The sequence below is a fragment of the Orbicella faveolata genome, unplaced genomic scaffold, assembly GCF_042242905.1.
Source record: "Orbicella faveolata isolate gen_17 unplaced genomic scaffold, um_ofav_v1 contig_36, whole genome shotgun sequence".
NCBI classification, from domain to species: domain Eukaryota; kingdom Metazoa; phylum Cnidaria; class Anthozoa; order Scleractinia; family Merulinidae; genus Orbicella; species Orbicella faveolata.
This window is the reverse complement of record NW_028301565.1, coordinates 7,945,001-7,961,141: the sequence shown is the minus strand read 5'-3', so window position 1 is coordinate 7,961,141 and position 16,141 is coordinate 7,945,001. Positions and strand designations below refer to the sequence as shown.

General features: G+C 38.4%; 4 protein-coding genes across 4 annotated transcripts in view; all 4 read right to left on the bottom strand.

Annotated features, from left to right (window-relative positions):
• Positions 1-2,012: 2,012 nt before the first annotated feature.
• Positions 2,013-4,600, bottom strand: LOC149102150 (octopamine receptor beta-2R-like). The gene has a single exon (XM_089275265.1). It carries the CDS (start codon positions 3,759-3,761, stop codon positions 2,856-2,858), a length of 906 nt encoding a protein of 301 aa, XP_089131391.1. The 5' UTR covers positions 3,762-4,600; the 3' UTR covers positions 2,013-2,855.
• Positions 4,601-5,922: 1,322 nt separating this feature from the next.
• On the bottom strand, positions 5,923-7,759 carry LOC110048952 (octopamine receptor beta-2R-like). The gene has a single exon (XM_020754711.2). It carries the CDS (start codon positions 7,515-7,517, stop codon positions 6,624-6,626), a length of 894 nt encoding a protein of 297 aa, XP_020610370.2. The 5' UTR covers positions 7,518-7,759; the 3' UTR covers positions 5,923-6,623.
• Positions 7,760-10,408: 2,649 nt separating this feature from the next.
• On the bottom strand, positions 10,409-11,878 carry LOC110049015 (octopamine receptor beta-2R-like). Its single transcript, XM_020754785.2, has one exon. It carries the CDS (start codon positions 11,736-11,738, stop codon positions 10,869-10,871), a length of 870 nt encoding a protein of 289 aa, XP_020610444.1. The 5' UTR covers positions 11,739-11,878; the 3' UTR covers positions 10,409-10,868.
• Positions 11,879-15,085: 3,207 nt separating this feature from the next.
• Positions 15,086-16,141, bottom strand: part of LOC110048955 (trace amine-associated receptor 8b-like) — an 11,074-nt gene continuing 10,018 nt past the window's right edge. The window contains exon 1 of the mRNA XM_020754714.2: positions 15,086-16,141. This exon is cut by the window's right edge and continues 10,018 nt beyond it. The gene's annotated coding sequence lies outside the window, so the exon portion shown is untranslated.

The window sequence follows — 16,141 nt, the reverse complement described above, 5'->3', positions numbered from 1 at the left end:
TAGTCACAGTTTCTAGTGTAATTTATCTTACGGTACTGGTTGGTCGTGGTTTTCCACTTTTTCATTTCCAAAAGCTGGTTCAAGAGCAGATCCTGTAAATTTCAATTAACCGAAGTAAATAACAGTGCACGCGTTAGGTTTTGTGCAAGTAAAATATTACTATAGCTGATTACTGACATAAAGTCCAAGACGAGTTGGAAATGTCCGGAAACTTTTCAAAGTTTCCAACCCAAGTACTCGACTTCATGTCCTATGTCATAATGAATGGTTGGCTATAACCTGCCAATAATGACAGTTGACACTATTTCCTGTGGAACTGAATAGGTCTGAATATACTGAGTATCCTGCATAAAAAGGTTTGTCTGTCAGTTTGTCCGTAAAAGCAAACTAATTGGAGACCGCAGGGATTTTTTTCTACAGCATTTTACGACGTAGGACTGAAAAAGTATATTTTGTAAAATCTACTCATGAGACATTTTTCGTCGACACTAGTTATAAATTGGTGTTGACGTTAAAATCATAATTAATTTGTATGAAATCTTACGCTTGAGAACCTTATCCGACGCTGACTTGCTGTTGTAATAAGGACAGGGATGGTTTCATAAAGACTGTAGTTTCAGCTTGTATCCGGATGAAACACTTCTGGTTGTTGTAATGATGTAGATTCAAAATTAAAAAGTTCTGGCAGAAAAAAAAAAGCGAAATAAACTTGTACTTTCACTGTGTATTGCATGAAAAGATGACGTTGCATTGTGGAATTTTTAAAAACGTGAAATACGACTTCATCGTTCTGCATTAGGTCTGTATCCATAGGACCATCACGCTGACGGTTAGATTACAGTTGTAAAACAAGAAGTATATATTACAAATATCGCTACTTTGCAGGTATTGCCACAAAGCAAATATACAAGAGTTCAGAAGTAGCTAGTCAGATTCGGGTATGTTGCCAAGGCGTAGATTTAGTTGATATGTATATAGCAGTTTATTTCTTCAGGGTTAGTTTGATACAATTCAGCTAACAAACGTTGACTTGATTAGTTTTTCCCAAAAAGTAAATACTATTATTTTGCGAAACTAGGTGTTTTAAGCTGCCCGCGGGTCGGAAAACTAAAAGAATATGAAATTATTTCGGGCTTCTTTGTTCGTGCAAAAATTTGCAAAATTGGGCAAGTGTAGTTAGAAGTTGCAGCGCATGTGCTCCTGAAACCAAACAGTTCGTAAAGAAATTACTCTTCTAGATCCCAACACTGAGAAACATCTTCCGTTGTTGTTGTTGGTCGGTTTTTTTTAGCCGCGAGGCATCTTAAATGAAAATTGAATAACTAAAAAATGTATTAAGATTCCCAAACAATTGAAATACGGAAATTCTCCAAGGTACCTTAAATAATCTCAAAATATGCTTCAGGAAATACGCAATGTTTTCATGGATCAGCGATCATTTTACGAAGACGTAAACTGGCGTCTCAGTAACCTTCTAAAAGATCTCAGTTATAAAATTAAAAATTTGCTTACTAAATATTCTGAGGAAGAATATTCATGAATTATGTTCGTCAGAAATGTAGTAAATTACTGCAATGTCTCGATGTTCACTGCCCTGTTTCTTTTTCCAAAATTAGAAAATGCTCAGTGCTGCAAGAAACTGCTTCTCCTTACGGCACCGTTTGAACGAAACAATCTTCCAGGTTATTAAGACCTTCTCTGAGATTTTTTGTAATCCGATCTGTTTCTTCTTCGCTTCTGAATTTTCGGTGGCTACTGTCCACCTTCATGAGAGTTGCAATACGAAAGCTCGTTATTGCTCGCGCTACAACACTGCTTCCCGAGTAAAAGTTCCCTCCCTTAATTAATTATAAAAGTCGCCTTTTTGTAATATAATACTTTATGCCCTCATCTTCTCTATACCCACGTTTGCTCGAAAAAAAACGCTGAATATATTTTCCTGAATAAAACTATGTGATCTTTTTCATATCACCGGCTAAGTGAAAGAAAAGTAATAAAAGTTAAAGACGATGTGTTCTTAATCAAAGCAGCTTTAATCAAACGGAATCATGCACATAATGTACTTAAAAACTGTGAATCTTATTGTCAATCCAAATGCCTTTGTACATACTTGTAATTTTCTATGGAGATATATGTACAGTTCTAGATCTCTATAAGATTCTTTCTGACCTTCTTTGTTTATACAGAACTAAATTTAGGCAGAATATGAAACAATGAACTCCCAGCAGAAGGATCCAAACGACGCAATACCACCACGTGAATTTATAGACAAATACTGAGTGAGAACAGTGCGTTGAACTTCTTACTGGTCCGACTCGATTTAATGATGTTTCGGCTGTTCAGCCTTGCTCAGATAAACGTTGAAAACTAAAAACTAAAAACTATTTACACCATTTCAGAGTCATTACCATGACACACAATTACGTGAACAATAATTAAAACGAAACAACCGTCCCTTAGTCATTGCTATATTATGCAGCGATATTTAAATTCCTTTTCATTCTCATGCAATCTCTTTAAGAATAGTGCTTTTGTGTAAATCACGCTTAAGTTTTTGTTTTGTGGTTGGGGCTCAAATTTACAACACTCAGGACTGTTTTATCAATCTGAAGTATACAGTTCTTTGTCAATTTTGGTCGCCGTGATTTTACGAGATTTCGAGTTATAAATGACAAAGGCCTGTAGAGCTCTTCAAACACATCTGTGTAAGTACAATTGAGACACTGGACAACGCACCGTGAAATTTACATTTGTTGCAAGTTAAATACCGAAGGCCCCATTATGCCTAGAGTAAAAGATAAGTTAGCTTTGCGGCTATATACATGTAAAATGTTCGCACAGCTCAGGAAATCCAACTAATTTGCTACTGCAGTTATTGATGATGCTGCGTCGCTGTGGCTGCTTGGGTTTTCTCTGCAAACAAGCTTCTTTATCTCCATCTTAATGTCCTTCTTGAAAAAAGCATAAACCAAGGGATTCACCGCAGAATTCAGAACTAGAAGTAGAAAGAGGATATGACTAGCTTTATCGGATACTTTGCAAGAAAAAGCCATGCACATAACTAAAGAGTTAACCACTACATAGCATCCCAAGAAGAACACGAGTAGGGCAATTATAAAACGAGCTGTGTTTTGCTTTTGACGTCTGCGTGACGTTGCGGGTTCGGCAGCATCGTTGCACGAGAAGGTAGACTGAATCTGTTGTTCCATGGCTGACACTTGGTGTGATTGTGTACGTACAACAGCAAGGATACGAACAACAGCATAGAAGAGCAGCGCACAGGATATTATTTCGAAGCCAGTGACACCGGTTAGTCGGAGAACTTTCCAAGCAGTGTTGGAGTTAGTGAGGTACATTCCCACAAAAAGTGACAGGGAGATAATGAAGGGAACTAACCAAGCTGCCAAGATAACCATTCCAGGGCGTCTCTCAGTCATGGAGGTGTTGTACTTGAAAGGGTGAACGATGGCGACGTAACGATCCCAAGTCAAGCAGCAAAGATTTGTGACCGAAGAGTGAAGGAAGAACCAGAAGAATGCCATCTGCACCCTGGAGTTACAAGCCATCGAGTAAATACAAAAATAACTTGATGGAAAAACGGCGATTCCGACACCAAAGTCGGCCACTGCCAAGGAAAGGACGAACCAATTGGCTGAGGAATGAAGGCGTCGATTTTTGGCGACAAGAAAGATTACGAAGCCGTTTCCTACTGCAGTTACGATTGAAAGTAACCAGCCGAGTGAATTGAGTAAATTTTCCATTTGATGCGCACCTTTTAAACCAACTTTTTCAGCTTATGTTGACGCCTAGAAACGATATGTGGAGTGCAGCATCAATGAAGGGAACCTGACTAGTTGCGGTTTTGTTGAACGTCATTTATCACTCTGACGTGTTTGTTATGTGATGGGTAATATCGATGTTACAAGATTTTAGTTCAAAATCGATGCCCATAATAAAATGAGATTTACAATTTTGGGCTCAGGCATGACGCCTAAATGTTTTTCCTTGTTTATTTTACGTTGATTGTATGTCAATTTTAATGATAGAATCTAGAGAGCATTTGCGTGAAATTGACATCTACCATACATCCACCTCTCAAACTGCTGTAGTTGGTCTTAAACATCAATGGTTTCAATATTGTCCATCTTAGAAACGTCGTCACGTTGTTATTCAGTATTTCGTTCCATGACCATTTACGTGACAGGGTCTTGCAATTAAGGCCAACCGAAATTAGATTTCTATTCTTATAAATTGTAAGCTTTTTCTCTTCCTGTCAGTACATACAACAATCAATTACACGATCGGGCAAAGGCTCTTTAAAAAGAGGCTTTTTAATGACTTTTTCGTTTTTGTAATTTCCTGTGAAATTGTTCTGATTAACATCCTGCAGATAGAGAAAATGATAACTGCTGGCGAATTATTGAAAGAAAAAAAATCCCGGCTCCAAATTGTCAATTCCCTTTCTTTTATTGTGAAAAGTTTAATATGGCACGAAGTTTTTAAAACAAAGGGCTAGCTCAATATACCTTGAAAATAAACGGCTGTGACTAATTGATTCATATTCTTCCCAATATGATTCTTTGAACACAATCGAAGAGACGAACTCTCGCCTCTAACTAAGTACTGGGCATCAATACTTCTTTTGGGGTCTTGCTGAATTTTCAGCTTGTTGGCAAATCTTTTCTTTTTTCTCACACATGCAGTTTCGCGGGGTGATCTCTCTGGAATTAATAATCTTTCATTTTACGAATCAGTGTTCTACAAAGTACTAATAAAGAACAGTTTTTATGCCAGTACTCATGGAACTGAAATGAAAAATGACTTAAACCATTTCAAACCTTTTTTATGCCATTCAATGAAGTTTGGATTTATGGAGACTCCCCCTTAAAATTGTGAGTCACTGATATTTGGGCGGCCTTTCAAGAAATCTGGGGTCTAGTGAGTTTCGAGACATGCAGCCGACCGTGAGTTTTTTTATCTTCTTAACTCGTTACGTAAGAGGTAAGTTGTACACTTATCTCACAACTTACCGAGATCTAAAATTGTAAAATTACGTATGAAAATCACGTTGCAGGAGGAATTGAATGAAGACCAAATTGCTAAGGTATATGATAACAGAATAAAAGTGTCGAAGCCAGAAATATTACGATTTGCTTTTCGGCAGCAAAACCGAGCCATTTTCTTTTTTCGGCTTGTGTGATATCGCCGACTGTTATTTAAGCGAAGGCTTACGCTCTATTCAAAGAAAGGACATTCACAGGTAATTGCTAAATGAAAAAAAAGTTATTGGATTTGAAATCAAACGATCGTTGTAACTACTGTTATATTCGTAGATAACATTTACCGCTTTGAATATTCCTTTGAAGTTTCCAGTTCGCTTTTACTTTTCGAGCCGTATTCAGTTTGATCTGTACCTTGAAATCGAAGAATTCCAATGCCAAGATTCAGTTCACTGGTTTTAAGATTATCAATATCCTCTTTTTAGCAGTCAGTGTTCTTTAGGGAAATTTCTTGTATAATAAACCAACCAGGTGTACTCAATTGTATGAGGAGGGAAATATCGCCATTTTTGGTTGCCAGTGCTCAACTTCTTTGATTACCCTATATTTCGGTCACCGATTAAATCGAGATCGAGGTTTAAAAAGATACCACGTGCACATGTACGCATCACGGAAATATTTCTAGACCAGCTTAGGTCAGTTGGCTTTTACCTTGTACTTTCTCTGCTTTTTACTTTCCATTACAACTGACAATATTGTTGGGAGAATGTTGACTTTCAAACATGTCCAATTTATTAATTGCTTTAATCTTCCGGTTTGTAATACTTAAGGGAAAAGATATTATTTTCAAAAGCTTGACAATATGTATGGCTACGAAAAGCGAACGCAAACAGGTTAAATAAAGACGACAAAGAGACCAGAATGCACCTAACAGGTTTTCACAGGCTATTTACTGTATTGCCAATCTACTGTACTTAATATATGCACTTTCCGTAAATAGTTTTCTTATTCCTCAGTTTCCACTTGACATACAACCATAAAACTGATTCGTCGAATCTTGAGCGAAAAAACAACAACAACCGCGTTTCTTGACCAAACGATCTCATAAGATTTAGGCTTCCTTATAAACCTATAAGGGAGACACTTTGTAAAGCTACAACAACGGGCTCGTCAAGTTCCGAGCAAAATAAATCTTATCGCTTTCTACTTGATCCAACGTCCTCGAAGCTTTCTGATTAATTCACAATGTAAATCGCATTTCAAAACTCTTCGTTTCTTTGGACATCAGTAGCATTTATTCTTCAAAACTCGGGCGAAATAAACATTGAAATTTCTCCTACCCATGCAAACATTTTCGCAAATAGCAGAGGGCACGTTTTAGGGCTCTTCAATAAAACACTGGGTATACTACATCGCTAAGATATTGAACTGTCAAATAACACCTGCGATAATAGGCTCCGACCTATTTAGAAATACTTCGCGAGAGTGCAAGCCCTTAGTGATATAGCTTGCTTGATTAAAGACAAAAAAAAAAGTATCCATTTTTCTCCGCCGGTAAAAAGGTATACTTTCCAAGATGACCAATAACTATAGGATACCCATGGTTACTAACGAAATGCAATATCATACATATGCCGATTTGTCTCTTTTGCCGTTTCCTCTGCCAATAAGTCTTTTTATTTCTTTCTTAATGTCACTCTTCAAAAATGCGTATACCAAAGGATTCACTGCTGAGTTCAGAACCAGGAGTAGAATGAGTAACTGGCTAGCGTTAGCAGACACTTGGCAAGAAAATGTAATACAAAGAACTAAACAACTTACAACCACGTAGCATCCCAAGAAGAATACAACTAGGGCAATTATAAAGCGAGATGTGTTGTGTTTTCTACGTCTGCGCAAATTTCCGGAGGATTCCGACGGCGTAGATGTGACGTTGGACCAAAGTTGTAGTACTATTGCAGTTTCTTCAGCTTCTTGGTGTGACTGTGCGCGTGCAACAACAAGGATTCGAACAACAGCATAGAAGAGCAGGGCACAGAATACTATGTCAAAGGCAGACACGCCAGTTAATCTTAGAACTTTCAGAGCCGTTTTGGAGGTTGTGGCGTACATCCCCACGAAAAGTGACAACGAGATCGCGAAGGGAATTAACCATGCCATCAAGATGACCATTCCAGGGCGCCTCTCAGTCATGGAGGTAATGTATCTGAAAGAGTGAACTATGGCGATGTAACGATCCCAAGTCAGGGAGCAAAGATTTGTGACCGAAGAGTGAAGGAAGAACCAGAAGAATGCTATGTACACCCTTGAGTTACACGCCATTGAGTAATTACAAAAATAGCTCGATGGAAAAACGGTGATTCCGACTCCAAAGTCGGCCACTGCCAAAGAAACGACGAACCAGTTGGCCGAGGAATATAGTCGACGATTTTTGGCGACGACAAAAGTTACAAAGGCGTTTCCTGTTGCTGTTACGATCGAAAGTAACCAACCGATTAAATTAAGTAAAATTTCCATTTCAAGGGCGCGTCTAAGAAAGAATTATTTCAGCTTTGATGTGTTGTAGGCCTGCGGGGAAAAATTGCGCACGTATCCGATTCTTGTCGATTGGGAACGTTGTTGCTTTTGATCGACGTGCGTTGTTTTGCCACAATTTCAAACATCTGCTGATACAACTGACGTGTGAACACCAACTGTGAGAAAGTTCTCTCGACTTTGTTCACAACTCACGAAATTGCTTTGTTGTCATCACATTTTCAGGCCAGTTTCCATTCTAATTAGGGCGGATGCCAACCCATCACAAATTGTATTTGAATAATAACAAAGACGCTGAATTGCAAAAACATAGCAACCCCGGAAATCATCGTTTTTACTGCGGTTATAATGAATAATAGGTGAGCGGCTTATAGTTCATATTGCCGGTATAGTGTAATTCTTATATGCAATGGTGTAACGCACAGAAATCGCTTTTACTGAAGCTATTTCCTCATAAAGTTCGGTTTCTAAGGGCCGGAATTTTCTTCAAACGAATTAGCACACGATCTGCAATACTGCAAGGTCTGAAAGGCTACTGGATAAACGGAATAAAATGCCTATTATATTTTATTATTTGTTGAAAAAATTGTTTATATATAGGGTTTCATTAATTTGTAACAAATATACCTTTAGTTTCGGTTAGAAATTCCCGGTACAAAAGAGACCTAATATGATGTTTAATCTGATCATTTCAGTCACGTCTTATGTCAAATATTTTGGCAATGCATGTGAGAAAGTCGTGAAGACTTCAGCTATGATCTCACCCTATACGTAAATTCACTGATAAATTTTAAATTTAGAAATCAGCTATTAGAAAACAAATCAAGTAGTCTCTATGTGAGAGTCTGGTAATCGTAGAGTTAAAGGGGCTAAAAAATTTCAATTTCTGTTTTACTCACTGATTATCGAATCTGAATTTTAATTATGAAAATCACCCCCGCCACAGGAGAAATTTCAGACCTCAACTTCCTCATTCGGGCCTTTTAAACCAATATTATGTCGCGTTATTTACCAACAGGTTTGTTTATTTTTCGGATCAGTTCTGTTGAAAACCAAAGCATAGTAACTCATGTTTATTAATACAATACAAATAAATCTGCCGGTTATGTTTTTTTTTTACCGGTTTGGTCATGTTGAAAGGTCGTGAAACGGTATATGTGTTTCGCAATTCTTTTACGCTGGCTATAACAGACGGGCTTCAAATTACAACTATCTCCGGTACCAACTGCAAATATTTCCTGTGTTTCATCTAAATGTTCGTGTTTCATCACGTTTCGTCTCGGAACTTGCTGTAAATATTTGTTTGGAAATGTCCAACCTTTGAAACTTTCCCGCCCAAGTGGGTGAATCTGCTCAATATTGTTAATAAATAGTGACACTTAAAAATGTTTTGCGCTGAATTAAATGCTGAATAAAAGGTTTGCTTTAATATTACAAAAGAAATATTGAAAGGCGGTTGTAATTTTTGTTCTAGATTGGGGAGCGGGGCGTATTTCAATATATTAATATTCAGACTTGGATCTTAATTCTTAAACTTAGCCTACGGGTAATAAAACGAAGGAATCGACATCTCGAATCATCTCGGTGCAGGCATGAATATCTTAATCTTCTTTCATTCCCAAAAGCCTGGTGAAGCCCTATTAACATCTTTAATACATTAGTTGGGCTAACTTCGTGACGCTTTCTAGCATTTATGGTGAAATGTTTAACTAAATCACATGTCTAACGTTTCCATGGTAGCTATGTTTTAACATGCTGCTAGCTCCGAAAAATTGAGTTCTACAAGATCTAATTAATTATTTTTGTAATTATATAAGTTTCTTCTACCATTCCACGGTCTTATTACTCTTAAATTATTTCTGTCACTTTAAACTCTCACTTTTGGCTGTTCTCTAACTTAACATCTCTCAAGGAATTAATGAAACTGAATAAATTCAGCGATGACGCTATGTTGTTGAGATGCAAGGTTGTAAATTGGTACATTGCTTTGAGTGGGAGGGAGGAGAGGCAAGAGGCATTTTCGGCCCCCTGCCCCACACCCTCGGACATGCATGTGTTCATCAATGGTTTCCGTGGTGATCGCCAGTCAATTTAAATGATTTGGAAAGCTTTTAAGTCTAGAGCTTTTGTTTTAGTAAGAGTGGTACTTGAATATGTTGGTGATCACAACGCGCCAACCGGTAAATAGCCAGTGATTAGCTTCACACGAGAAACGTTGTTACCCCGCAACGGTAATATTTATTGAGTTTAGCCCTTATCAAAACATCGGGAAATTTACATGTACTGGAAGCTCTTCGATGTCGTTAAGACTTGCTAATGGTACAATGTAAAAGCCGAAGCTTCACGCATGTGTTTAGTCAGTTTCCGCCTTGTTTGTTCTCCTCGTACCAAAATTGATTTATTATATATATAGGCTGCATGAGTTGAGGCTAAATGTCGTATGCAGATTATCCAAAACAAAAACTACATAATAATGCACTTACTCCACGTACAGAGCCACTAAAATGATTTGACTAAAACCATGAGACAGAGCAGATGTTGGATAATGAGCAAAAGTTATTGTACCTACTATAATTTGTAGTGGTGTGTGTGGAATACAATGAGGAAAGGAAAAAAAGACTTACCCAGGGAATCATCTGAAGCTAAAAATAACTTATCCAGATGGGTGCCTTATAATTTTATTGTTTTAACTTGAAAGTTGATTATCAAAGCTGGGAAGAAGAAACAAGAAAAGAAACCTATTGCTGGTAAACCATAATATCTTGTTCAAATGTGTAATCATAAGTTAGTATCCTTGATAAAGGGTCCGGAGTGAACTGGACACTTCCTCTGCTACGATCTAATTATTTTTCTGTTTTAATATTTGTTTTAGGTTTAAACTCAATTTCGTTGTTTACCCACATGAAGTTTAGTTTACTTATATGTGACAAAAGTTCAGAGTAAAAAAAAATATATTACGAGTGAAAAAAAGAAAAAAAACAAAACAAATTGAAATTCCGGATCTATATTATTCAGACAACGTTATATTCTTTAGTACATGTGTAACAACAACTGTCGGGTTTAACAATGTCTAAACGCTTTCAGAGACTCACAGCCACTGTCTATTCAATCTACCTGAAGTATTTTTCCGGGCTTGTTTTTTTACAATATGATTTCGTCGATATGACGAACGGAAAAAGGGTGTTAATAGCCACTGATTAGCGGTTTAAATGTTCTTAAAATCTTGAGCGGTCGAAACTGAAAAAATACTATCTTCCCTGTCAAGAGAAAATGCAAAGGAAAAAATATGTTTACAAGAAAGTATCATCATCCCAATGCTATGGTTCCGACTCTTTAATGCTCTATACAAATAAACATCAATTTAATTTGCCTTCTGATGTCCCTGTTTAAAAACGCGTAAACCAAGGGATTCACCGCGGAGTTCAGAACCAGAAGTAAATTGAGGATCTGCCCAGTAGCGCTAGCGCTGTCAGACCCCAGGCATGAAAACGTATTGCACAGAACCAAGAAATTTACTACTGAGTAGCATACCAGGAAGAACACGACTAAAGCAATTATCAAGGGAGCCGAGCTGTATTTCTTTCGTCTGCGAGGAGGTGCAGCTCCAGCTGACGTGTAACTGGCAGAGCTGGACTCAACCTGTCGTCCTATCGCAGATTCTTGACGCGATTTAGTACGTGCCACAGCTAAAATACGAAAAACAGCATAAAAGAGCAGCGCGGAGCTTATGATGTCAAAAGCAGAGACGCCTGTTGCTCTTAAAAGTTTCAGAACAGTTTTGGACTCTGTAGCATAAATTCCCACCAAAAGTGACAGCGCAATCGCCAAGGGAATCAACCACGCTGTTAAGATAACAATTCTAGGGCGTCTTTTTGTCATTGAGTTATGGTATCTGAAAGGATGAACGATGGCGATGTAACGATCCCAAGTCAAGGTGCAAAGATTTGTGACTGAAGAGTGGAGGAAGAACCAGAAGAATGCCATGTACACACTAAAGTTACACGCCATTGAGTCATAGCAAAAATAACTCGATGGGAAAACGGCGATTCCGACCCCAAAGTCTGCCACTGCCAAGGAAAGAATGAACCAGTTGGCCGATGAATGAAGACGGCGATTTTTGGCGACAAGAAAAACTACAAAGCCGTTTCCTGTTGCTGTTGCAACTGAAAGTAACCAGCCTGAAATGACGAACCAGTTCTCCATTGCAATCGAAGGCAGCAATTCTTAAAGGGGATTGCTTTAAATGTTCCGAAGACACTTGCTTGGTAATTCTAATGAGCGGTATGGCAGAAAAACAGCCAAACAATGGTTATTGTTGACCGCTTCCTCTGAAAAGAGTAATCTTTGTGCGGTATTTTCTACAAACAGACCAGCTGACAGCTGCTTTATGTCATTTCAGGACTTAATTAAACATCTCCAACTTTTTGTATATTTTAAGTTCCATTATATTGATGTATTATATATTCTGTTGTGTAAACTGGGTTAGGTTAAAAACAAATTCTTTGCTGTGTTATAATTATCTGTCAGCAGAAACTGAAGCCATATTTCAAAGTTAGACGATAAAAAAAAGGAGCCGTGGCAATTTCATGGAGAAGGCAAACTATTAATAGACTCGGTTCTGTTTTACCCAGACCCATCTTGTCGATATATCTCGCAAATTTAAAAGCCAAGTTTGCTGGCGACAATGGAAGCGATCGATGTTGTAAATATTTATGTAAATTCCCTGGCATCAAAAATTGTCTAAAAATGGCTTAATTTCCGCCAAGTTCACCTTTAAATGCTGTAAATGCTGTAAATATTCTGAAAGGAGGGCATCTCTCTATATATAACACCAATGTTGTCCTGAATGTTTCCCGTTTAAAAAAATCTAGTTGTGTCAATATAAATTAAAAACTGAAATTCGTTATAATTACCATAGCAGCTTGTTATCATGGATTTTCACTAAATTGTTAACCAAACAAAAGGCCGACCAAAGAGCAAGATATTTCAAAGAAAGCTCGGAGACCACCTATAAACCAAAACCTTTACTTTCACTAGTCTGATTGCCATAAACGTCTACTCTACACTGCGCATACTGTGAATTTCCAGGCGCATTTCTAATCAAAGCTCTCTTAATATTTGCACCCATTTACCAATAACGAACTTTATCGGTGTCAATTTTCCGAATTTTCAAAAGAACACTCCCACTTCTCGTCGTCATCTTTTTAATCTTAATTGTTTTTATGAGCTACTCCTAAAACAGTTAGATGAAACTGTTTATATACTGGGAGTTAAATAAAACAGTAAAAATATAACATGGATGTAAAATATATTTTATTCTTATTGTTCTGTTGTTGCAAAACAATTTTGATTTTTACCAGACTGATTGGCTAATTTGCCGTTGTCGATAAGAGTCCAGACAACGCCGCTCGCGTCAATGTATCACGCAATGCCTTTTTAAGCTCACGCTCTCAAAAAATATTTTCTTTGACGGTGATATTGTGGTCTGTACTCTTATCGACAACGATATGCGTCATCATAGTGATCAAATTGTTGTGGACTCACGAGGCGCAGATGGAGCAACAGAGACGGCGGCCCGGTGGCTGTTTGGATATCAAAACGTAACTACCACTCGGTCAGATAAACCAGTTTGATTTTTTAAAATTTCCTTTCCTGAGAATGAATAAAACCAAAAGGAAATTGAAATAAGAAAACACAAAGCTTCGTGCACGTTATGGCGAATGTACGCTAGTCTCAGTTTAACCGTTAGAAAACGAATATCGCTAGATGAAATTAATTCATTAAAAGAAGTCTTATATAGTTATAGGGGAGCTCCTGCGTGCCGAAGGGGCGCGGGTGGAGCCCCACACCTTAGAAAATTTGGTAACTCATCGATCTGAAAAATTTTTGGTTGTCACGTGACTGTCCGTACGTCCGTCCGTCCTTACGCAAATACCTTGAAAACTAAGAGAGTAGTACCATTACTATAGCTACATCTTTGATTTTGGGCATCAACGCTATTGTTATTTGACAGCTGTCACAACAAGCTATCCGCTGACCAGAATCACGTGACCCTATCGCGGGGTCAGGTTTAGAGCTCATCGAGATTGCGTGTTTTTTCGAAGTTGACCGTTGCCCAGTAACTGGTTTTCCGATTGGATTGCGGGCTCAAGTCAAGTAATTTCCCTGGGGAAGAAGGAGGGAGTACTTGCAAAGACAAAATGCCGGTGCGTTGTTGACTTTTCTTCTGACATATTCCTTGCACAATCTTCTCTTGGAAAGTCCTGATATGTTGCGTACGTATTTTCTTTAAAAAATGGTAAGCGTGCAGCGTGCAACTATCGAGTTATGGATGCACTCCGGAGGTTGCAAAGCACGAAAGAAGCGTAAGAGTCGCACGAGGCGATAGCCGAGTGCGACTCTAGCTTCTTTAATGCTTAGCAAACCTCCCAAGTGCATCCATAACTCGATAGTTGCACACTGCACGTTTACCATTTCTTTTATAACATTGAGACTTTTGAGACTTTTAAAAATTTGATGAGTTGCGCGTCTAAGGGTGAACTTGAACACATGAATGGCTTTTAACAATGATCTCTGTCACTTTCGTTCTTTGGTAAAATAAGCTCAAATGAAAAGAAGACTGAGGCCTAAAGGAAAATGTTAGAAATGTAAGCTTATATTTGAGCACGATGCAGTCTTTCTTTCGAGCGGCTGTTTCTTCAAGAGTTCAATTGACGATCGAGCGACGAGCGTTCGAGCAAAACTAAAACCCGGGCAGACTGAAATAATTCATCGGAGGCTACCAATATGTGATAAAACTTCCTTTATTAAAGCTCAGAAAAACTATTACCTTTATAACGTTTTTGGAACAGAAAGATTTCGTAAGTAAGACTTCTAAAACAGAGATTTTCTAAAGCTCTCGTGTTCAATTTTTGTTGGCCAAAAGCATATAAATGGCTTTCGATGCCAGAATAGTTTTACAAAGAAAGCTTGTGCTGAATTTTACTGTCGTGAATCGCTAGAAAATTCTCTCTAAAATTGCTGCAATGCATCACTAACCTCGAAAGGTTGATAAAGACCAGTTTGTTGTTTTTTGGTCCGTCTCCGTGTGCTGAGTGCCTTTGTTCAACCAGCTGATTCAACTCCTGCTCACTTAAATTCGCAAATCTCTTAGGTGGAGGCCTGGCAAAAAACTTCAGCTCGAGATTTGGTAGCTCACAGGAATAATATTCCTCATCTCCGGAAGAATTATTAGATTTTTCCATATTTTAGGAGAAGAAAAATAGGAATTATGTTTTATAAAGTGCCAACACCGATGAAAAGAATTGCCGAGAAAAAGTACAAATAAACAAACTGACGTGAGCGTGCAACCCACGGGCAAATGGATCGAGCGTATTTGACAATCAGAAAGCGCGCTTCGCTAAGGCTATGTTATAAACAATCTTGGTTAGGCTTATTGGGTATAGTTTGTTACAATTTAACTGGGAAAAATAGCAAAACCACACGCTGAAAATTACATGCTCACAATTGATCATTTTTTTTTTTTGAGTTTCTGTTCCAAGAAAGAATAATTCTCTTTTTACCTTTATGGTCAGTTATTGCAATCAGGAGCTCCGCTTTTAGGCTTGGCTAAATCTATTTGCTTCCCAGTGTCATAGCCATTGATTTACTTTATCTCCCTTCAAACGCCTTACGTATTGTTATTGTTGGCGTCCGTCTGTCTCGGGAGACAATGCAACTCTACGCCATGATTCAGTTTGTAGTTGAGTTGCAGTGCCTGCTGTGGCTTGACAGGCCAATTCTAGATCGGCAGGCTCTGTTGCAGTTGTCGCAGGTGAAAGTCGCGAATGACTCTGAGGGCATTGCCGTACTCTCCCATCCTCGCTCCTCTGGACGCTTGCCTCCAAGGTCCTTCTCCAGACACTGCGGTCTTCAATCAATGTCTCCCAAGCCTGTCGGATCGATGTTCCCTACCCTCATGTCTCGTTTGCAGACGTCTTTGAACCCGTGGCAAGCTCTCCAGACAGGATGTCTCTGGGGATTCGCCCGTCGTCCTTAGGTTTGGTATATTGTTAACACAGCTGGCATGGGCGTTGATTTGCATGTTCATTTGTGCGTAAAAAAAAAAAAAAAAAATTGAATTAATTATCGTCGGTAATTGCGAAATCGCCTCGACCACGCGTGGCGGGAAAAACAAGTCACGTGACTTATGTTTTAAAAGGAAAATCTTATCATGTAACGGACATTCGAAGTCAAGTCAATCAACAGTCGCGAGCAAAACATCAAGATAGCGATCAAAGGGATCCGACACCCAGGAACACAAATTGGAAGTTTCGAAATCGTTTGTCGCTTCGATTTAGAATGTTGTAAATAATAATTTATCTTGTAATTATTTCAATTTCAGTTGACTACGATGTAACCACGGACGCAACGAGCCGTGTCTCTAGTTCAAATAAATCTGACAACGTTTGATCCCTGGTGGGCTAATCTTCAAAGTAAGTAGCGCCTTTAACCGCAGGAGCGAACCAGTCAAAATTTGTCATCGAAGATTACGCCGAATCGCGAAATTATCGTCAACCGCCGAACTTCGTATCACAAGTTCAAGTTGAGCCGTCACAGATTACACC

Excerpts from the sequence above, each read along its gene's own strand:
- LOC110049015 (XM_020754785.2), bottom strand. The coding sequence starts at position 11,738 with ATGGAGAACTGGTTCGTCATTTCAGGCTGGTTACTTTCAGTTGCAACA.
- LOC149102150 (XM_089275265.1), bottom strand. The coding sequence starts at position 3,761 with ATGGAAAATTTACTCAATTCACTCGGCTGGTTACTTTCAATCGTAACT.
- LOC110048952 (XM_020754711.2), bottom strand. The coding sequence starts at position 7,517 with ATGGAAATTTTACTTAATTTAATCGGTTGGTTACTTTCGATCGTAACA.